This window comes from Amblyomma maculatum, chromosome 1 (assembly GCF_055883805.1).
Source record: "Amblyomma maculatum isolate TAMU_Amacu chromosome 1, ASM5588380v1, whole genome shotgun sequence".
Taxonomy (NCBI): Eukaryota; Metazoa; Arthropoda; class Arachnida; order Ixodida; family Ixodidae; genus Amblyomma; species Amblyomma maculatum.
Genome location: NC_139344.1, coordinates 261100064 through 261123239, shown reverse-complemented (window position 1 = coordinate 261123239; position 23176 = coordinate 261100064). Strand labels below are relative to the sequence as shown.

The window sequence follows — 23176 nt, the reverse complement described above, 5'->3', positions numbered from 1 at the left end:
GAATAAACACGAAAAGGGTTTTATCGAGAACAAAAATTTTGTAATTAATGACTGCTTTTGTACATAACGTGTCCACTGGACTCAAAATTTGACCGAACACCGGCAACTTTGAATGTATTGTCTTTGTCATCGTGGTTCTCGAAAAATTGTAGTGCAATCTGAAGCGACTCGTGCACCATGACACGCGTGATGGTAGGCTTTGTATTGTTGGAACTCTCGATTATGAACGCTTCACTAGCCGATGAATCAGCCTCAGATTCTCTACTCGCAGTCGCTTCCAAAGTGGCCTCGTCACTGAGCTGCTCTTCCACGTCCGCTTCGTCATCTACGGCGAGGAGTTGTTCTGCGGCGCTCTCTGGGTCAGCTGCACCTGCCTCTTTTAGGGATTCTCGAAGCCCCTTGCCAGGGGAATGTCATCTTCCGAACTACAACTTTCTTGGTCTGACTCCTGATTCGGTAAAAACCAGTGTGGCGCCAGCAATTGGTGATGGTTGTTTCACTTCCGGCATCCCACGCGAGCTTAAATGGCCTCAAGCACCAGCGGAGATCTACTGTCTGCGGCTTCTGCCTCTTGGCACAATGAAGGCAGTGCTGGACCAAGGCAGCTCGGTAGTGTGCTTTCGTTGCTCTAATTATGCCAGCATCAAGCGGCTGAATCTTAGCAGTCATGTTTAGTGGAAGGAAGATAAGGTTGATGTTTTTGAACTCTTCAGGGGAGATAGTGTGGCAGCCGGCACTATCAGCGAAAAGAATCACTTTGCAACCCCTTAGCTTTAGTTTTTGGTCAAATTTTCCGGACATCCTCTAAAAATATTTGAAATCATCCATGATTTTCGATTTGCTTCATATGTACAGTATATTGTTGGGGAGAATGTTTTTCAAAATCATCGGGGTCGCTTTGATTTGGCCACCTGATCGGCTTCATCTTGTCCATCCCATTCGCATTGCATATGAGACCTACAGTAATTATTTCCTTACTGCGTTTTTTTCCTGTTGCAGGGCCATGAGCAAGAGTTGCAGAGGGGCCGAGCTTATAGAAGAAGCCAGTTTCGTCAAAGTTGTAGATGTCGTCCAGGTGATAGCTGCTAAGTGACTGCTTGGGTTTCTCCTGAGACGAGGAAACAGCAGAGCTGTCGATGTTGCCCCCTTCTCAATGAATCCATCGGCTCGAAATGCCATGTCTGTTCTTAAACCTTCTCAGCCACCCTCTTGAGTAACTGAAGTCAGTCACGCCTAGATAGAGCGCAGAGTAATTTGTCTCAGTAAACATCTCCCTGTTTTACTGAACGAAACATTTCGGATGTCATCACAGCCAAAACCTATCGAGACGAAGGAGGAGGATCGATACGTACCCATAACGTTGCCAAGGCAGCGAGCCTTCTTTTGAAGCATTTCATCACTCATGATGGCACCATTCGCGCTCACATTCCCGAACCACATTAACAAGGCTGACTCCATTTCTTGAAACTTTGCTGGGCGCTGTCGGACTGTGGTTGACATTGCGATGCCAATGTTGAGCCACTTATCGAAGTCCTGTAGCATCGATGCTACTGTTGACCTGGCGATGCTGAGACCTGGTTTAACTTGGGCCCAGTCCCTTACTGCTTGGATTGACTGAGAGGGCTTTTGTCGCTTGTATTCACAAATTTCCTGCTTCGCACCGACATTCAACTCCGTTCTTTTGCGTTTAACTCCCGCCATGCCAAAAGCTAGACTAATGTGGAGGGTTACAGGCGCCTAATTCTTTGCACTTTTTTTGCGTAGTTAACCCCCCTACATTTCTGTTCTGATTCTCTCTTTTTTGCCTCATACTGTTTCTATAAGGTTATATTGTAAGCAAGGGAGTCAAGTTGGGAGGCTGTTATGCAGAGGGCTATTGAACAGCCCCTCCTTGGCGCCGTTTGTAAAAGTTCCTATGAAACAAACACTGCAACTGAAGTACAGTTTAGAATGACGGCTAGCCGATAGCGAAGAGCTCAGACCTGGTCAAGGCCGCATCATTGACTCAAAGCGAGGCCAACATGCAGACCACCTGGGGTGCAAAATGTGGAAGTTCGGCAGCACAACAGTGACGAAAATCAGGGGCCTCGGAGAGAAGTGCGTCCAGGACTGGGTGCCTGGTCCTGGTTGTATGCTCGTCGCCTTTCTTTTGTAGCTTTACTTTGCGAGTGTGTCTGTTAACTCTGACCGAAAAGCGTTAACTGCTTCGTGGAACACACATTGAGCTTTTGGGTTAGAAAAAAACTTCAGTTCTCGCCACCATTTTACGCGCTGGTCTTTTTTCCCGTCATTTCTTTCTTGCACTTTTATCGACCTCTCTGTTCACGTTCAGAACAATTTATTGGAATCACATGTTGCTGTATTTCCATACTGCGGCCTCTTGTTGCAGCACGCTTCTGCTGCACCCAGAAATCTCCCGGTTCCCTCCTTTCAGCGTGTTTCTCACTTAGTTGGCCCTCGGTTTGCCGTGTACATTCCTCTTCGCTCGTGCGCATTTTTCCTTGCCCGACAACGGTGACATGCCCGCTTTGGTTCTTTCCAACCCCACAGGACTCGTTCAGGCATTCGTCCGTATCGGGTGTCGCGTAGGTTCGCGGGCAGCGTGCCCTTCTTTAACTTGTGTTCGGGCAGCTCTGCTTTTTTTCAAGCCGCTGTCCATATTAATGAGACATACTTAGGCCCAAGTGGGCTGTGCATTTTTCCATTGTCCAGACAGTGAGTTTCCATATTAACGAGGTATAAATACATTGGAAAAGTTCCGTCCCCAGAAGAACTGTCCACAATTTGGATCGTCCATATTAACGCGGGCAATATAACGAGGCACGACTGTATTTTCCAAAAGCAAGACTTCGAAATATTTTTCTGTTTCACAAAGTACCCTTGGAGGTGACTATTTGTAAGTTGGAGGGTACTTTTAAGTAATTTCAAACCTATCGCTATGGCTATGATAAATTTCTTTGCACTGCATTAATAATTGACCTCTTTTTTGTGTGTGTGTGTGTGCTTTTTTTTTTCCTTTGTGTTCCTGATTTTAGTTAGTCAGTATCTGTATACCAAAGAAATACTAGCACTTGGGGACACACTATAGAGAAAAAACTCCAATATATTTTTGACTACCTGGGGTTCTTCTGTGCACTGCAAGTCTTGGTACCCAGGCATTTTTGCATTTCCATCTGAATATAACTTCCACGGCCAAGGCAGAACCCAAAAAGCTTGTATGATCTCTTTGTTCAGTTTTGTTAGATTTTGCCTCATCATCCTTCTGCTGCACCTTCCCGCCCACATAGTTTGTGCTAGCCATTTCTTACAGCTGTTTTTATTTTCTGTCTGTTCTGTCTCAGTGCAGGCCAGGCAGTATTATTTGTCATCCTAAAATTAAAGAGACCCTGAGGACAAATAGAAGTTAGCCTACATTAATAGTGTATCACATTCAAATTACAAAGAAATCACTCTTATTGAACATGGAGCTTTTAAAAACCAGAAAAAGAAAGTTACAGGCATTGCTATCACCGCCCAATTTCACCGGTAAAGTTCATGCGTTAGCACCAATTTTTGCAGATTCAGATGCTAAGCTACACTGACATTTACTACTTCAAAACAGTAGGAACTTGTTCTTTTCGGTAAAGGTATATCCAGACCACGGACCGGTCACGTGGTGTCGACAGCGCACGGTCTGGCCCGTGACAGCATCCACACGGCGGCCAAAATAGCAGCCAACAAGCCGGACTATGGGGCGAGGCGAAGGGATAGACTATTGACCTCGCAGTTTTGTGATAAGCTTGTAGCACACTGCCTCCCATTTTTAAAGCATTATTTCACAATTGCGAGCTGGGTGTGCATTAGGGCAGTATTCAGATATAGCACTGGCTTCATCTAAACATGGGTGCACCCAGATCATTAACAACTTACCTACGTATGACAGCATTCTACTTATTTTGTTCAATTTCAGACACAAAGGTGAAGGTGATAAGGACCTCATCAACATAAGCTGCCAAGTTAACCATGGTTATGCTTGATCGAGGTTCCAGAGCTTAACTGCAGTTACACAAATAGCAGCTCATGGCTGTTACACAGCTTGCAACCATTGCCCCTTGTGCGATCGGCGTAACGAAGGTTCATTTCAAATATCTTAGGTTTTTATAGCACCGTGTTTTATAGGCCCCGTCGCACATAAAGCAAACAGGCACCGAACAAATCCTCATTGCAGCTATCACTGGTGCGTTGCAGGCTGGGTGCGAACTCCAGTAGGTACTTTTCACCATGCATATTTCCTTTAGATGCATACATTCCTGTAGTATCTGTGTATTTGCTGCTCGGAGCATATGGTGCACTTGACACTCTTGCACGATGCACAGTGTTATTTTGTTTTTTTACCTTACAAGCTCACCTTCATTCTCGCCAAAGCATTCGGATTTTGTTCCTTCGGTGTACGCAATCAGCCTGCACTTTGTTAGGGAGCTTGAAAGTCGTCGTCCTCGTCCAAACGTCTGCAACAGCATGGAAACCGCCGGGCAAAAATGAGTCTCCTGGAGGATTCATGCTCGTTCACTTGCGGAGTGGAGCGCTCTGGATGTAGAACAGCATTGGTTCCTGACCAACATGCGCATCCGATGTGTAGGAGATGCGCATGTGTCACCATGCAGTCGTTGATTCCTCAGAAATCGCTGCGGAGGCAGAAAGGTTGTGGATCCTTTCACAACAGAATGGCCATTTTCTGTGCATCGTGAACCTTTTCACCACTGCGACCACATCCGTTCTGGGGGCAGAAACTGGCTACAGCTCTGAATCATCCATTGGCAGGAAAATTCCGCGTGTTTCCTGCAGGTGTGCATTTTGGCCGGGACAATGCCCTGTTCAGGGGGCGTGGATAAGTGCCTCTCTGCCGAGCTTCATAGACGAAATCCTATAGCTGCACGCTTGTAGATGATGCGAGGAAGAAGCGATGCCCATTGCACCATGCCGGCGCCACGGTGACCGCATTGTGCTTGGTAACTCAAGACACCCCGCGCATATGCATCACTCGTAAGTCACAGGAGACGATTCCACCCAGCTCTGCAGCATCAACAAACCCCTGGCTGCTTTGCCGTTTTAGATCCCCCTCTCTCTCTCTCTCTGCCTCCGCGCGCTCTTTCGATTTTTATTTTTACAATAAATTTAAGTCTGTCGTGAATCCATGCTGAGAGAGTCTTATTCTGTCATGTCGAACATAGCCAGCGCCATGGCCTGCGCTACTCGCTCTGACAATACGAAGACAGTATATGCATGCGCTATGAGTGGATTGTGAAAACGTTGAAACATTCCCCCATACTGCGTGAGCATGATACTGCAATCACTGTCGCTACTTTCCGCTCCCAAGGCAAAAAAGGGGGGGGGCTTTCGTCTACCTGCGTTGGCGTGGCCATTTCGCATGGGGCGCTTTCATGTTGTCTGCTGCACTGCCGTCCAATGTGTTTCCCACTGCTTCCTGCATGATGACGCCACATCCTCCCGCAAAAGGCGGATTGAGTGAACATGGATTATGCTTGAAGATGGCCTCTGGGCTTGTGTACTCTTTTCCACACCACATTACTGTCACTCATTGAAGCCAACCTGAAGTCAAACTGTGGCCCCCACTGTCGAATGCATTGCCGAAGCAACTGTACCCTAGTTTTAATGATGTATTTTTCTACTTATAGTGTACTGGGGATAGGATTAGACATCTTCTAATGAGCGACTGCTAGTTCCAAAGCTCTGTCTGCTGCAACTTCAATGCAAAGCAGGTTAGCAGAGTGGTGAGCCCATTTAGGTCCAGAAAACCCTTCTCACATGAACACAGCCAAGTCAAGAAGTCGCTGGTTGGGTGCAGCAGCACCAAATCAAAATAGACTGGCACCAGGCAGAGCAGGTTGTATGAATTAAACTTGGCACAGATTTTAAATGCGTGCAGAAAAGGCACACAGCACTTTAACAGCCTGTAAAAAGAGACCATCTCAATATTCATGAAACTTAAAAATAAGGAGAAAGTGTTCGGGATGTAATTTTGATAGTTAGCTTTTCTTTTCCCACGGGACAAGAGTGACATGTTTAAAATGGTAATTTTATGAATATTTTCCTCTGCTTTGTAAAAGAAATGAAGGATTTAATAAGATTTTCGATTGCTGCAAACGTGACAATCTGACAAAATTGTGGTGCACTAGCACGTCTCTGAAAGTGCACATGCATTTTGTGCAGACACTTGAGTGATCTCTTTTTGTTTTTTAAATTGAGATTTATGGGAAACTAATGATCCTGCATTGTTCTGCTTGTCTGACAATTCATCTTAACGGGAGTCAACTGTAAATAGTTTGTATTGTATTTTGTTTTGTGTGTTAATGGACCATTTCACCTTTATTATTTCAGAGATGGTGAAGTCATTGACCTTGATGAAGGATCTCAGCATATAATCCGGTATCGTGTCATTGCCCCGCTTGTTAAAGACGGATCAGTTGTCTTATTCTGACAAGCAGCCCTTCTGTTGCAACCTGAATAAATGTACAGTATGTTATTTTAACTTAATCTGTTTCATTAATTTTTCATCGTGTTGCAGATTTGAGTTGGAATTGCATGGTTCAGCTGAAGGCAGAATTTCTTGGGAGGAAGAAAATGCCCGATATTTTGTAATGCCAAATCTGGAGTTAAAGGAAAAGGACATTACTGGGAAGCAACTTTCAGTGGCACTGCAGTGAAAACTAGAAGACCAAAGCAGAGGTGTTGCTGCACAACAAAATTAGTCCCAACAAATATTTTACGCTGCCATCTTGTTTCAACTGTAAAGACCAAAATTAGACTTCTAGGGAACATCTAGCCTGATTTGTGATAGCACAAGAGCCCAATGTGGCATTTTGACAGTGTTGGTGGAGTGCTAGAGGCAGGCAGTTTACATGCGAGAAGGGCGACGGCGTCCAGATCACAGCACGAGAGACTGGTTGCACATAGGATATGTTTGGCTGCAACAGTGGTGTCGTAGTTTTCAGTCAATACATCAGCCAGTCGAAATGCCTACGAATATTTTTCTAGGTATGTTTCTAATATCATCGCTGTATCAGTCATGCAACGCATCTTCCCTGGCTATGGACTGAGTTTCGGTTTTTACTCTTTTAACCGCCTGGCTGACTTGGATGAACCACGCTCTTCACAAGCTGACTTAATTCCAGCTTCTGGCGAGTCTGACACTGCCTTTTTGCAGTGACTAGGGCTTGTCCAGTAGAAATATTTCTTCAGGTGACAAGGCAGAACCACGCAAGTTACACAGGGACAAGGACAGGTGACACAGTAATGTGGGTACTGAAAGACCACCATATATATTCATGTAAGGGCCGCACTTCTCCCATGATTTTGATAAGGTGCAGCCCTTACGCAGGAACGGCATTTTTACGTACAAATACATAATGCATTGACAGTGTGATGATATATATGTGTGCCTGTGCAATCTGTGTGATTACTGCCCGCAGTGAAACAAGTTGCTAGTGGTTGCTTGAGAACTATATTCATTTACAGGCAAATCTCACTAGATCCTAATTAGGGTCATGTGACATTTGCTAGGGAATGCAGTCCAGGAGAAGGCCATTCCACACTGCCGCCAAGGTTTGCAAAAACTGGCTTCCCGCTCCCTTCCTGCAACATGCATAAACATCACACTGACAGCGGCCGCGAGTGTCACGCTTGCAGTTCTACTCCAAACCAAGAAGTTACAAGCACTAGGCCTTAGGAGGAGGATTTTCCAAGGGCTGTCGAAATGTTGCAGAAATCAATTGTATGTTCATTTCAATGGGAGGTTGTTGTTTAATGGTAAAATAACAGAGTTACACCTTGCAACATGCGTGTTACGGTGCATATTAGGCCTAGTGTAGCGGGATAAATTGCACGTTCGTACAACGCAAGGAAACGCGCAGCTTGCATTTTCTTGCACAGTGGGGTGCACCCTATGTGCCTGCACCCCATTCTGGGTTTTGCGCAGCATAGTTTTAGGTGCTGGCATAAGGATCCCATGTCACCGAGAAGTCACTGTCGGCGTTGCCATGGTCAGGAAGCAAAGAATTAAAACAAAATATTGCAGACCCATGAAGTCAAAGTTGGTTACGTGCAGATGATTTCGTATGACAAATGTGAAGCAACCGTTTCTTGTGCAGTGTTCAGGTTGGTGTCGTACCATTTCGCTTGCCATTTAGCATCCATCTGCTTGTCAAATTTCTGATAGGGTTTCGAACCGACGACATATGTACCTACAATTGTATGCTTTTAATTCTAGTGTAGGTGTCTGTTGAGAAGTGAGAGAGATACTGCTCTTCCTCTCCTCAAAAACCAACTATATATATTTTAAGAATTTGCTGAATGAAAAGACAAGTGTTGCAGTTGCTATCTCGTCTACTTTTCAGGCGAAGCTTGAGCATCCCCCCAATTTCATTCTTTTTGGTGCAAATGCTGAATGTGCGAAGTGAATTAGCATCGCTGACTGGCCATATGTCTGGGGTTCCAGGCCGAGCATGGCCTACACGACGCATTAATGGTCGTAGTGATTTTATGCCGCCAAAATTATGCGCGCGTTCGATGCACATTTGTTTTTTGTTTTTGTTTCTTTTTTCTTTCAAATTACTGGTTGCCAAATTGGGGTGTGGCCGAACAGACATATACGCTGTTGTCTCAAAATAGTAAACAAAAGTATTTTCATGGAGTTAAAACAACTTTGCTTAGTGTTTTGATGAACAGATATGACTATGAGGTCAAAATGATTGAAATATCCCCAGAGTTGACCTTTGAGTGTTTGAACAGTGTTTTGTTTTTAATTACTTAGTTATTTTGAGGTGTATGCGAATATTGAAATTTTCGAATGTGAATATGGAGAACAATTGCCTTTGAATATTGAATCAAATATCTGATTGATGCATAAGAATGAAAAATTTAAAATGGCAAACACTGTCCATCTTGTTTATTTCCGTATTCACATGGTATTTGCAAATAAAATTTAACTAGAATTGCATAGAAGTGTGTACCCTACAGAAAACTCCAGTGTAAATTTTATATAGGATTCCGTATACCAGTTTTTTGTACAGGAAGGACCTGCATGAAACCAGGTAGAGCTGTCATATAGCTGCTGAAAAGAGTGAACTCATTAATTCAGCCTTCAAGGGACTAAACGAAATGTTCTATTTAACTGAAATCTTCAATTATCGAATGGTCTTGAAAAACTGCCGAAAATCGTTTGTTGTGGCTGTAGGAAAAAGGAAAAGAAAGTGCACGGGCCTTCTACTGGCTCTGCAGCTGAGCCACCTCCGCTGCCTTGTGCGGACAGAAGAGAGAAAGTAGAGAAGAAAGAATAGGGAGAGAAAGACGCGCGCCGCAACAGTCGTCGTCCATCACCTAAGCGGTGACAATGACGGCCTACAACAGATAAAAATTCGGTGGCAGGCTAGCTCCCGCCGCAAACTGCGTCCCAGCCCCATAGGGCTAGGAACAGCCACCCTTCACCACCTCCCGAAAACTGTTTTGGGTTTTCTTCTCTATTTCCTCTTTTGTCTGCACGGGACAGCGGAGGTGGCTCAGCTACAGAGCCAGTAGTAGGCCCGTGCATTTTCTTTCCTTCTTCCTACAGCCACAACAATACAACAAAACCGTTTGCATAATAGTGATTTTATCTGGTGAACACCTGCACAATGGTTGTCTGCATCTGCGATGAAACAAACAGAACGATGTTTTTCCCGGTTTCTCAAATGTTTTGCTTTGCGCATACCGTTGCACACTTATACAAAATCGAAGGTATCTTCACGAAACGGCCCTGTCATGTTTTGAGGATGCTTCTCTGCATGGTTGACGCGGTCAAGTATTGCGGTGAAGCGCCTAGTGCAATGAAACTGCAATGAATTCGAAAAATTCCGATTATTTTTCTCAAATATGTATAAAATAATATTCAATTCATATTCGAATATTCGCACAGGTCTAGTTATTTTTCATCGGAGATGGGTTGGATTGTAAAATGAGCAGTGCAGCATGCAACAAGCTTTACAGACGCAATTTTTTTTTATTATTGAAAGGCCTTAAAAGGACCATGAAAAGCTATTTACTGAAACTAGAATACACACGCTACCGGTCAGTATTCCATTAGTCTTCAATATGTGAATTTTTAAGCTAGCCTAATTCAGTAACATCAAAGATATTGGTGACCAAAAATATGCGTAGTGATGCGCAAGAAAAGAAACATGTCGCCCTAGCGCTCTCCGTAGTGTGCCCAATGAGAGAGTGCACCGAAAAAGTCCATTTCACGTCAATGGGAAAGGAGGGGGGGGGGGGGGTACAAGCGCATGGTGAGGTATCGAGTCGGGAGTGGTCACCAAGAGCACTTCTTAAAAATTATTTGTAAATTATAGGGCGTACAGTCAGCGTCATGATTTTCGGCCGGATTGATATACAATAATGACGTACTCTTGCAGTCGAAGGCTCCATCGCGCAAGCCGCTCCGCGGGATCCTTGAGGTTGGCCAGCCAACATAATTAGTGGTGGTCGGTGACCACACGAAAATGGCGGCCATACAGATACGGCCGGGACTTTGTTGCTGCCCAGATGACAGCGAGGCACTCCTTTTCTAGTAATTACAGTGCCAAGAGATCAGCTAGCATACGCAATAACTCGCTCAGCGCCGTCCTGCGACTGCACAAGTACTGGCCCCAGTCCTTTGTTGCCGGCGTCGGTGTGAAGTTCAGTGTCAGCAGCTTGATTGAAGTGGCCATATATATAGATGGTGTTTGAAAGGCTTTCTTTAGCTGGCTGAATGCTGACTCTTGCTCCTCGTTCCACTCAAAGGCGACGCTATGTTTTGCATGGTGGATCAGGGGCGCGGCGATCTGGGCGAAGTTCTGGACAAAACGTCTGAAATAAGCGCACAAACCAAGAAACCTCACACTCTTTTTGTCCGACGGCCGCGGGAACGGCGCTGTTTTCTCGGGATATGCAGTGCTTAAAGTCTGGCACCATCGGAGGGGGGTCTCCGTATACTGATTCCAGGACAGGTGGAAAGGGAAATAAAGAGGGAGAAAGAAAGCGGCATGGTGGCCTGCTTCTCACATTGTTTTTACAAATGGGAGAAATTATTTTCCTCCATCGCTGGTTATAGAAGACATATTTTCATGGTTCTTATTAAAACTCACCGCCAAACTGCCAAAACAGCAGAGAAATGTTCTAACCAATAACAGGATTAAAATACGACGGCCTGCTTTGTATTCATGCAGTCCATATACCTTCGAGCGCGCGGCGGTCGCAGACCCCTCTTAAATACTGATGAGGGGGGGGGGGGGGGGGTCAGACCCCCTGACTTAAGCTCTGGGGATATGGCTTTATGCCTGCTTGGATGCCCAAGGAACTTTAACTCGCTGTACGCGAACCGGCATTTTGAAGGCTTGAGTGTGAGACCGCGGCCTCTTCGAGGTGCACAAGATGGTCGGCAAAGGTGCTTAAAAAGATATCTGAATACACTAGACACGTCTGCCACTTCACTCCGGCGAGAACAGTGTCTATGACTCGCGGGTGTGACGGAGCCGATCGAGGGTGTCGTCTATTCGGGGCAGGGGGTATACATCCTTTGTCACTTTATTGAGTCGTCAGTATTCTATGCAGAACCGAAGCGATCCTTTTATTTTTTTTTATTTTCCAGCACCACAGGTGCAGCCCACGGGCTGTCGGAAGGCTGGATGACGTCGTCGTTTAACTTTTCACGCACTATCGTCTTTCTTTCAAGGAAACCCGATATGGCAGAAGGCGAATGGAATGTGTTGCGCCATCGACAATAATTTGTTTTGCGACGGGCGTCTGGCGAACCCTGGATGTCGTGGCAAAACAATCGTAGCGATGTAGAAGTTCGAGAAGATCGCGCCTCTGGGACAACTCGTTTTTTATCTAGGTTCAGTTTCAATGCCTGTTTTTCTTGTGGTGCGGATGATATGCCTTGCTCAGGCTCGTTCCTGAAGTTGGTCACGATGACGTTGGCCCTCCATTCGCTAACGTTTCCTATTCCTCTCGCAGTGCTGATTCAGCATTTCAACACTTCCTCCCATCTTCGCCCCAAGCGGATGTCTCGGCAGGCAGAAAGACTCGATACATGTTCGGAGTCTACTCGAAGCACAGCTCGATTTGAAGATACCAAGATGGTCTCTTCGATTTGGCTTGCGCTGGCTGCACTAGTTCTGAAAAGTTCTGCAGCAGTGCCAGGTGGTCACGTGAGCGCGCAGTGCCAGTTCCGACACTGGCGTGCAGCGGCAGCTGCCAAAACGAGTACGCAAGTGTAGGACACTGCAACCTAGCAGACGCGTGCGCGCATCGTGTATCGCGTGCTGTAACATGATCACGTCCAATTTCGAAGCCAGCTGCCGTAGGCCTACAGCATTAGACCGGACAGTGACGTTGACTGCGGCCAATTGACCAACGTACGCGCGACTGCACGATCGTTATATCGGCCGCGCTCTGCGAAGATGCCATTCATGCGCCTGGGTACGAGAGAATTAACATTGTAAGCAGTTGCGCGAGTGAGACGTTTGACTGGTTTTCGCAGACTTCTGTCCAAAAGCGCTAGCTGCTGAAAAGACGCAAGTACCTCATTGAACGCTTTCAGACGTCTATGTACTCCGTGGGCGACAAGTTTGATGTCGCAGAGTCGCTGCGCACGCTTGGCACATACACTTGGCACGACAGAAACTCGATCTATCGCAACTGATTTCTGTTCGATAAAAAAACAAAACAAATACTGCATAAGACAACGCGCGCGAAGGTGACGATCGCGCGACCACGTACCACTACATATATGTGGCCACAACTACATATAATACAGCTCTTCCATCAACAAAATGCTAATCACCAGCATGCAGCCCAACTACCCTGTGTACGCAACCATTCGCGAATCCATTAGCAGTAAATTAAGCGTCCGGGTTCTGAAGGAGACGGACTTTACAAAGTTCTGCAGAACGATGCGCAGCGTCGTCCGCTCTTGGCGCGTACGTCATGCTGCACTTTTTTTTTACACCTCCTCTGGAGCGAGTGCAGGGTGGGCGAGAACTCGTGCAGAACTAGCCCTGCACCTTGACAAAACGAGGAGAGGAGTACAGACGGCGCGCGTGGCACCGACAAAACGAGGACGGCGATGCCGCACTACTTGAACTAGTGCAGCTGGTGCAGGCAAATCGAAGAGAATGCGATACCTGCGAGGAGGGGAAACTTGGCGACGTGGTGACGACGAGAGCGATGAATGTGGAGCTACACCGGCGATGGAGGACTTCAAAGATACTCCTGGATCTCCTGCGGCTGTTCGCCGTAACGGGGGCGCGGATAACGTCGGTAGAATCATCGAAAGCCGAGTTCTCGATACGGGCAGCGACGATACACGTGGTCCTGCTCACCGCTTTGGAAACACAACGGCCGCCTGTCAGCGGTCCTCCAGATGTCGGATTTCCTTCGCTCTCGCGGCCCTGGGGGCGAGGGCCAATATCCTCAGCCCGTGGGTACTGGCGAGGGGCGGGAGGCTGCCGACGGGCAACAGCGGCATTGCTCGCCGTTGGTTGTGTGTCTAAAGCAACAGCTGGTACTACTTCTGGAGGGAGTGCGTGTTGCTCTTCTTCCCGCACGACTTCGCGGACATCGGCGAGGCCAAAACCTAGGTCAGACGAGGTCGATATGGCCGGGAAGTTGCCCAATCGTTGATGGCGGTTGTTCCTTGTGGACAACACGCGCTCGATGGTAGTCGCTTCAGTGACGAAACTAGCTACTGTAGTCGGTGGATTTCGTTTAAGGCCACCAAAGATGTTATTTCGTACGCCCCACATCACCTTTTTCTCCTCTGTAGCCACGGGGTCAGCGCTAGCGCTTAAGCGCGGAACATCCTCGACGAAGCTTCTCACTCTCTCCGCTGGGCACTGAAGACGAGTTTGTAGCAGCTCTTCAGTATGCTGCCGTCTGGGCTTGTTCACGAACGTGTACCAGTTCGATCTTGCACGTCTCTCATGATGTCAGCAAAGACTCGTGGTTCTCGAACCAGTATTTCGCTGGTGCCTCCAGTGCGAAGTAGATGTTCTGGAGGCATTGATCCAATGTGCACCCGTTGTGGCGAGCAACCCGTTCATAATGCTGGACCTAGTTTTGAACATCATCCAGCCCATCGCCACGGAACGGGGCGACAGTCCTTGGTGTCACAGGCAAGCAAGCTATCCGTGTCGCAGTCGCGTTGTCAGGCTGTAGCGACTGGGAGGCCACGGTGACGTTAGCTCGAGACATCTTTTCCTCTGCGAGGAGTCCGAATTCCGCCGCTTGGCCTTGCTGACGACGGCTAGCGCGGATTTCAGGGGCTGCTGCGGACTCCAAGAAATTCCGGCGGCCAGTTAATACTGGGCTCGAATTGCGTGTTGGAGTGCACTGCATAATACTTCACCCAGCGCCTCCACCAATATCACGTCCTGACACACAGGCAGTAGAGACCTCAGGTCGACGGGAAGGTCCAGCGCAGTAGCAGCGGAACCATCACGCGTGCCAGTCACAGCAGCAGCGTCATCATCGTCGAAGCGATCGCGCTTCGTCTTCGGGCGCTACAATCCCAGCTAAATGTAACCAAGGTTTTACAAAATGCGGTGGGCCCCAGCCCCGTAAAACCAATTTAAAGCTGTTCAGTCACTTATGCTAATCTGTAGTAGTTTTTTTCGTTCACCAATCTTAAGTAGTAAAGACTAATTAGCTTTTTAATTATTGCCTTCAGAGAAAAAGTGTCAACGCAAAAGTTGTAGATCTCCACGAAAAACGGTTAGCTACGTTTCCATCGCGTTAGGACTTGCGCCGCCCTATTTATAGACCTTCAAAAATGCTCTCACGTGACCAACTGTTATTTTAAATCATTCGCCAAGTGTGTACAACCATCTTCATCGTAGAGAGCACCGCCCAGAAAAGCGGATTTTGTTATCTGGGACGTGTCTGGAGGCTTAAGTGACGCCGCAATCACGAAGTTCTTTTTTATTTTAACAGGCGTCGGTTTCGTAACGCTATAGTTTGATGAAAACGTATAGCTATAGCTGTTTTTCGAGATGGCCTACAACCTTTCCATTGACACCTTTCTCTTAAGCGGATAAATAAAAAATAGGTAATTAGTCTTTACTATTAATTAACTTTTGTGAACGAATAAATGCTCCAGATTAGCATAGGCGACTCTGAACAACTCCTACTTGATTTGACCGAGCTATGGTTCCCAGTGTTTTTAAAACTTTGGATATATTTAGCTGGAACACCCGGTGTGTGTGTGTGTGTGCGTGCGTGCGTGTGTGTGTGTGTGTACAGACAGACCTACCGACCGACCGTTTTCGCGGCGAGGAGGATAATAGCCTCGAACGCAGCGCCGCTCCTCTCTGGTATTGGGGGACGCGCTGATAGCAGCGGAGGTGCCAGGGCATTTTATTTATTTATTTTTTTATTTTAGGCATTCTTTTAGACACAGTTGGTCTTGGATGACAGGGCAAAACGGAGAAAGCGTACGCGTTGCGCAGTCTCTTGCACACAAAGTGGCTTGAATAGCCGAAAAGTTTCTAAGCTGGTTAGCTGATGCGAGCGATGCGCTATCTTTACAGACTTTATATTTTCCATGCTTTTTTACATACCCCATCCCTGTTCTTCTTTTCGCCCCTTTCTTTCCTTCCTTTCCCTTATCGTTTCATTTCCGCCGACCGCAATTTAGCTGCTAAGAGATGCCACGGCTAGCAAAATCTTTTTCTTTACTCTGTTGTTCGATTTAACAAGAAAATAACTGAAAAGAGATTATTATCAGAAGATAAAAGATTAACAGCGGTGGTGTGCGCCGCTCAACGCTGTTCCAGTTGCAACTCTTTCAACTGGGCGAAGACGAGGGAACCTCTGAATTTCAAGTCCCAAACGAAAATGTTTCGCCTTGGCAACCTTTCGTGCGAGTTCCGAGTATACTGTGTTTGTAGAGAATGTACCGGAAGAACTGGGACTGGGACCAGCCCATACCTCACAGCTAGGGGAAAAAAAAAGAAAGGAAGCAAGCGTGCATACTGCTTTGCCGAGGGCAGCTCCAAGCCGTCGCTCGTTTGAAACCACGCTGTCTACATTGGCTAGCCCAACGTTGCTAGCAAAACAAAGAGCACTGCAGAATCTGCATTGGAGTAATGCGATAGCACGGATGCTGCTGTTGGTTGCTTCTGGTTGCTTCTGCATAATTCACTTCCTGTTTACCCATTTTAGTCTTTGGTACTTTCAAATTGCGCGCCAATCCCTTCCTATGCCCTATTTCCGCTCTACTTCCGGTTGCGTGACATCACATCCTCGACGTCACATTGACTTCTTGTTTACCAGTTTTAGTCTTCGGTACTTTCAAATTGCGCGCCAACCCCTTCATATAACCTTTTTCGGCTCTACTTCCGGCTGCGTGACGTCACATCCTCTACGTCACATTAAATCATTTTAGACTTTGATGCTTTCAAATTCGTCGCCAATCTCTTCCTATGCGCTTTTTCGGCTCTACTTCCAGTTGCATGATGTCACATCCTTGACGTCACATTATTTCACTTCTTGTTTACCCATTTTAGTCCTCGGTACTTTCAAATTGCGCTCCAGAGAGAGAGAGAGAGAGAACTTTTATTCGTCCAAAAGAGTGACTGTCCCGCTCTTCGGGGTTAGACCCGGAAGGTGGGACAGTCGCCTTAGTTGCAGGCCGGTAGTTCTTGGAGTCCGGCGGCATCTTCGGCCAGTCGAACAATCTCTTTGGGCTCTTGGGTCTGAGCTTCGCAGAAGGGTCTCCCAGGTGTCTTTAGTTATATTTTTACCCTGCCTGGTGACTTTGCACATTCCCATATTATCTGATCTAGAGATCCCCTTACATAATGAACATAGGTCTGATCGTATTTCTGGCCATATATGGTTGACAAGAACTGGGTTCGGGTATGTATTTGTAGCTTTCTCCATGCTACTGCTTCCTCTTTGCCTAACTTGGGGTCTGGTGGTGGTAAGACCCTCCTGCTCAGTGTATAGTGCATTGTTATTTCGCTATAGTTAATCAGGTCCTCTTGTTTGCCTTGCTCCGGTGACACTCCTCCAGCCCGGTGTGTGAGATCTCGGGCTAGTTATAGCAAAAATCGCGGGTAGAAGTCTCGATCAAAATTGCGCTCCAATCCCCTCCTATGCTCTTTTTCGGCTCTACTTCCGGTTGCGTGCCGTCACATCCTTGACATCACCCTAATTGACTGCCTTAATTAACTACTTTAGTCTGGTACTTTCAAATTGAGCGCCAATCCCTTACTATGCCCTTCTTCGCCTCGACTTCCGGTTGAGTGACGTCACATTTTTGACGTCACCCTGAGTGATTTAATTAACTATTTTAGTATTTGATGCATTCAAATGCGGCGCCAAGCCATTCGCTAATGACAGTATTTTCGCCTTTACTTTTTATTTTTTTGCCTCTCATTAATTGACTAATTAACCTACTGACCTAATTGTTTTTTCGCACACAACATTACATCACCCCCAATCGACTGACACTACTCATTAACCTCTACAACTTCTCAATTACAACTGCTGCGGACATCTTTTACATTTTTACCTGTAATTAAAACCTAATTAACTTATGGGCCTAATTATTTTTTCTACAGCAACATTACGTCACCCTCTATCGATTGACACCACTCATTAACCTCTCAGTTCAGTTCAGTTCAGTCGTTCAGTCGTGTCCGACTCTTCGTGACCCTATAGACCATGTCACGCCACGTTTTCCGGTCTCTCACTATCTTGCTAACATCACATAACTTCATCTGCAGCGCCTCGAGGATGCCACCTAAACCATCGCGTTCGCTGCCTACCCCTTCTCCGGTGACCCTCAACCTTTCCCAACATCAAATCTTTCTCCAGCGACTCCTCTCTTCTCATCAGATGACCAAGGTATCTGAGCTTTAACTTTAGAATTTGGCCATCCAATGAGCAGTCAGGGTTTATGGTGGACAATATCGACTGATTTGATCTGGCAGTCCAAGGAACTCTCAAGAGTCTCCGCCAGCACCACAATTCAAACGCGTCAATTCTTCGGCGGTCAGCCTTCTTCACAGTCCAACTCTCGCATCCATACATCACAACTGGAAATACCATAGCACGAGTTATACGGATCTTGGTTGACAGACTAATGTCTCTGCTCTTTACTAGGCGGTCAAGGCTAACCATGGCTCTCTTTCCCAGAAGCAGGCGTCTCCTAGTTTCATGGCTGCAGTCTCCTTCCGGGGCAATCTTGGAGCCCAAGAAGAGAAAATCTGTCACAGCTTCCACTTCTTGTCCCTTGATGTTCCAGGACGATAGGGCAAGACGCCATGATCTTTGTCTTTTTAATGTTCAGTTTAAGCCCAAACTTCTCACTCTCTTCTTGTACGCGCATCAGAAGTCTCTTGAGTTCCACTTCACTTTCTGCCATTAAAGTGGTATCATCCGCATATCTGAGGTTGTTGATACGTTTTCCAGCAATATTCACTCCAGCTGAAGACTCGTCCAGACCGGCCTTCCTCATGATGCACTCTGCATATAGGTTAAATAGGCAGGGCGACAGTATGCAGCCTTGCTTCACCCCTTTCTCAATCGGAAACCAATCAGTAAGACCATGCCCAGTTCTGACTGTGGCCTCTTGCCCTTCATACAGGTTCCTTAGGAGACAGATGAGGTGAATTGGAACTCCCATCTCTTGGAGAGCTTGCCACAATCTGCTGTGATCTACGCTTTCGCATAATCAATAAAGCAGAAGTAGATGGGTTTCTGGAACTCTCTTGCTTTTTCCATGATCCAGCGAAGGTTGGCAATTTGGTCTCTAGTTCCCCTGCCCTTGCGAAACCCAGCTTGCACGTCCGGAAGCTCTCGATCCACATACTGCTGCAGCCTACCTTGGATGATTTTCAACATCACCTTGCTAGCATGCGAAATAAGCGCGATCGTGCGGTAGTTGGAACAAACTTTGGCACTGCCTTTCTTTGGAATGGGGATGTAAACTGATCTCCTCCAATCCTGTGGCCACTGCAGGGTTGTCCAAATCTTCTGACATAATGTATGCTGAATGTTAACAGCGTCGTGGTTGAGGTTTTGAAACAACTCGGCTGGAATACCATCGATTCCGCTAGCTTTGTTCTTAGCAAGGCTGGCTAAGGCCCATTCAACTTCACTCTTCAGGATGCCCGGCTCGAGATCAGTAATCACAACCGTCTTATGTTGAGTTTGCACATCCGAGTCCTTCTTGTACAGTTCTTCTGTGTATTCCTGCCACCTTTTCTTTATCTGTGAGGCTTCAGTGAGGTCCTTGCCTCGTTTGTCCTTTATCACGCCCAGCTTAGCACAGAAGCTTCCTTTGGTATCTTTGATTGTCTTGTCTTATCAATTGCCGTGACTGCTGCGGACACGATTTTGCGGACGCGGTCTGCGGACAGAAATTTGGGAACATAACGAAGTAGCGCTTACGCGTTAAAAAATACATAAAAAAAAACGTGCGTGCTGTTCAGTGCGGACGGCTAGATGCTCTCTCTCCTCCAGCTCGAAGCCGCGTTGGCCGCGCTCCGGTGGCCAAGCGCTTTTATCACTACCCCAGTAGAATTAAAAAAAAAACGTCGACAGGACACGTAGAAGTGACGTAGCTATACGTCACTTTTGCTTCACGTGATTGCGCGTTGAGGATCTGCAAAATATCCTCCCTGAATAAGGTGGCCGACGCTTTATCGCGCGCACTTGGAAAGCTGGCGGAAGCGCATTAGAGGCGCAGTCCAGTACTGCCGAAAGAGGTGTCACCGCTATTGGAGAGGAGGAGAGGGCGGACACGAGTGTCGCACCCTGCTAAGTTAAAGAGAGCGAGGAGGCAGACAGAGGTACCGTGTTGTGCTGCGAGAGAGAGACAATGTGCAGCAGCTGGTGGCAGCTTCTGCTCGCCCGCCAAGAGCGAGGCAGAGAGAAATCGGTCCTGTAGAGTAGCGGTCAGTAGAGAAGAGCTGATCGAGGCCCAGAAAGCAGACGGTCTATGCAAGCGGGGGCTGACAGAGCTTGCGACTAGTGCAGCTTGCACCGGGAACGCTGAGGGCAAGTATGACGCGTGTCTGCTAGGCGATGCATGGCTTACTGCTCCGCTATATCCCCCAACTTGACGAGGAAGAGGCGATTACATCCCCGAGGAAGTTGCGGAAACGATTCCTCCGGTACTTTCATGACTCAGCGCTGGCAGGCAATGGCAGCGGCAGTAAGTCTTACGACAAATTATGCCGTGTCGCGACTTGACCAGGTATGAGAAAGAATGTGCTGGGAAATGCCCGTACATGTCCTATTTGCCAGGTAGCCAAGCCTTAGGCGGGGAAGCCCGCTGGCGTGATGATGCCGGTATAGTTAGAATTACCCGCGGCAAGTGGTAGCGTGCGATATATCATGGGGCCCCTCGCTCGGTCCGCGTGCGGAAACCCATATATCCTGGTGATAAGAGACCCCTATTCCAAGTGGGTTGAAGTATTCCGCCTTAGGAAGCTTGTGTTGGAAAGAATTTTGGAGAAACTGTTGGAGACATTCACTCGTTTCGGTTTTCCTTCCGACCTGATTACAGACAATGCTTCGTATTTCACAAGCAAAGTCTTTGTGGATTCCTGTCGGGCGCTTCAAATCCGCCACAGGAGAACAAGTTCCTACCATGCTCAGAGCAACTTAACCGAGAGGGTGAATCGGAATGTTAAGAATATGCTGGTTGTATCGTCGAGGAACGCAGACAAGACATGGCAGGCCGTGAGCAAGGGGAACAACCAGACGCAGGCTTATTCATTAATTGCTTATATACCGTAACTGGGAGAGGATGTGCTTCCTGTGCGTTGAACGCACCTTGTTGACGTCACACGCTTTATCGACGCGTGGCTCGTGCCACGTCCGATAGGATACATCCTCCCTTGTTTACTAAAGAAATCATACACATCACATTGAAGAAGGGACCCAAACTATTCGGAGCACAAGCTATGGCACTTGTACAAAGTTCCGTCATAAGTCAACCTCTGTTGCGGCCTACGTGGCCGCAATGACCTTCTTGGAGCAGGTGAAGGTTGATTATGCTGCAGGGGACGCTGACAGGTACGTTGTCTGTGATATGCCTGCATTCAGGGGTTGTCGGAAGCTCTGCGGCATTGTGGCTGCATGGTGCTGAAGTAGAACTTTGATCACCTTCGTGGCTGGCATCGGAACCGATGTCCCAAGAGCTTCTTCGAAAAACTTCTTGTTTGCAGTAGGTGCCATCGATTGCGCAGTAGGATCGTTCCGTCTTCTGTAATGACTTCGTACGATCTAGGATACCTTGAAGTTTAAAGGACCTGTGCTTCGGTTGCCCATGCCTCTTTCTTGACGCGAACAATGTCTCCAGGGTTGAGCGGTGGAAGTTGTCGGCTAGAACGACTTATCTGTCGACGCTTCTGCATGTTGCGAACCGGGCGCGGCCGCACATCAGGCAACGTTGTTCGTAATCTCCTCCCTTGTAGTTACTTCGTCAGGTGACGGCTCGGATTCCAAAGGCGTAGACCTGTAGGCAAGGAGACCCAGCCAAAAGTATTGGTTCAATGCACTAGTTTTCTTTAAAAATCGTTTAACTGCTGAACCCCCTTTTCTGCCTGAGCATTAGATTGGGGGTAAGTCGGACTGAAAGTTATATAGATGAAATCGTAAGTGCGGGCAAAAGATGCAAAATCGTGGCTTGCAAACTGTGGGCCACTGCCCGAGCAGACTTCAAATGGTATACCATACCTAGCGAAAATCGCACTTGTTGCTTCAATTACGGCTTTTGAAGATGTGTCCTTGAGCAACCCAACTTCCGGAAAGTTAGATAAAGCATCGTAGACGCATTGGTATGCCCGTCCACCATGCTGAAAGATGTCAATACCGACACGATACCATGGGTCTTCAGGCGTTGGGCGCAACATCAAGGGTTCTGGAGGCTGTCAGTAGGCATACATCTTGCACACAGAGCATGCGCCTGAGTGAAAGCTTCTATGTCCGAGTTGATCTCTGGCCAGAATACGAGGTGCCTTGCCCTTTCTTTGCATTTGTTGACGCCCAGGTGTCCTTGATGAATTCTTTCCATCATTGCTTTTCTCAAATGCTTTGGAATTATCACTTTGCACCCCTTTAACAAGACTCCCTTCACTTGGGAAAGCTCTCTTTCAAGTGACTTCCATCGGCCTGCAAGCGCTCTTCCTGCCTCTAAGTTCGTAAGTACTTGCTTTAGTTCGTAGTCGCGGTTAGTTTCCTCGGCTAACCTCCTCCAGGTATTGTCGGTGATGAGGCAAGAAACAACACTTACTGCGTCTACTTCCACGTCGTCGTTTACGTCATTGATTGTGCTTGACTCGATTGTTGCCCGCGACAGCATGTCAGCCAGCAGAAGTTCTTTGCCTGGAATGAATTTCAATTGTATGTCATAGCGAAGGAGGCGCAGAAAGGACCGCTGTAACCTCGGGGGCATATATCCCCGATATCCTTCTGCGACACAGCTATCAAAGGGTGATGATCCGTTTCAGCAATCACCCAGGACCGTCAAGAAAAATTCAAACCTTTGTTTGAATGCCTGCCAGTTCTTCGCAATTTCCCCATCAGTCCTCATCGGACTCGGTGGCTTCAGGAAGTCCATTGCAATGGAAACTTTCGGCTTACCAAGACAGGGCGTCGACTGGGATCCCACTTCTGACACTATGTATCGTCGAGGAACGCAGACAGGTCAAGGCAGGCCGTGAGCAAGGGGAACAACCAGACGCACGTTTATTCATCAATCGCTTAAATATACCGCAACTGGGAGAGGATGTGCTTCCTGTGCGTTGAACGCACCTTGTTGACGTCATGCGCTTTACGACGCGTGGCTCGTGCCACGTTCGATACGATACACTGGTCGCGACGACCGAGCAGCACAGAGTTTGGGACGCACGTCTGTCTGAACTGGCGTTCGCCACTAGAACAACCGTGAACAGGTCGGTGGGTATGACACCCGCTGTACTTGAATTTTGGGAAAGAAATCGTTTTTTCGCTAGAGAATGCCCTACTTGACGCAGTGGGGTCCGCGCCCGCTCCGCTTACGCAGTACGCAGCAAGGCTCCGCGAGCACCTTGAGGCAGCGCAGCGCGCGGCTCGTGAAAACCTAGATGTTGCGCACATGGAGCAGACA

At 47.4% G+C, this 23176-nt stretch overlaps 1 protein-coding gene across 4 annotated transcripts in view; it reads left to right on the top strand.

Annotated features, from left to right (window-relative positions):
• Nucleotides 1-23176, top strand: part of LOC146206364 (DNA replication complex GINS protein SLD5-like) — a 38847-nt gene that overhangs the window by 9398 nt on the left and 6273 nt on the right. Inside the window, exon 7 of one of the 4 annotated variants that reach the window (XM_084591032.1) lies at nt 6379-6529. The exons of 1 other annotated variant lie outside the window; for it this stretch is intronic. In XM_084591032.1, the coding sequence (XP_084447158.1) occupies nt 6379-6478 (100 nt within the window). In that variant the 3' untranslated portion in view covers nt 6479-6529. Of the gene's footprint in view, nt 1-271; nt 784-999; nt 6347-6378; nt 6530-23176 lie in introns of those variants that run through there. 2 more of the 4 variants (XM_084591033.1, XM_084591030.1) reach the window with 2 other exon arrangements.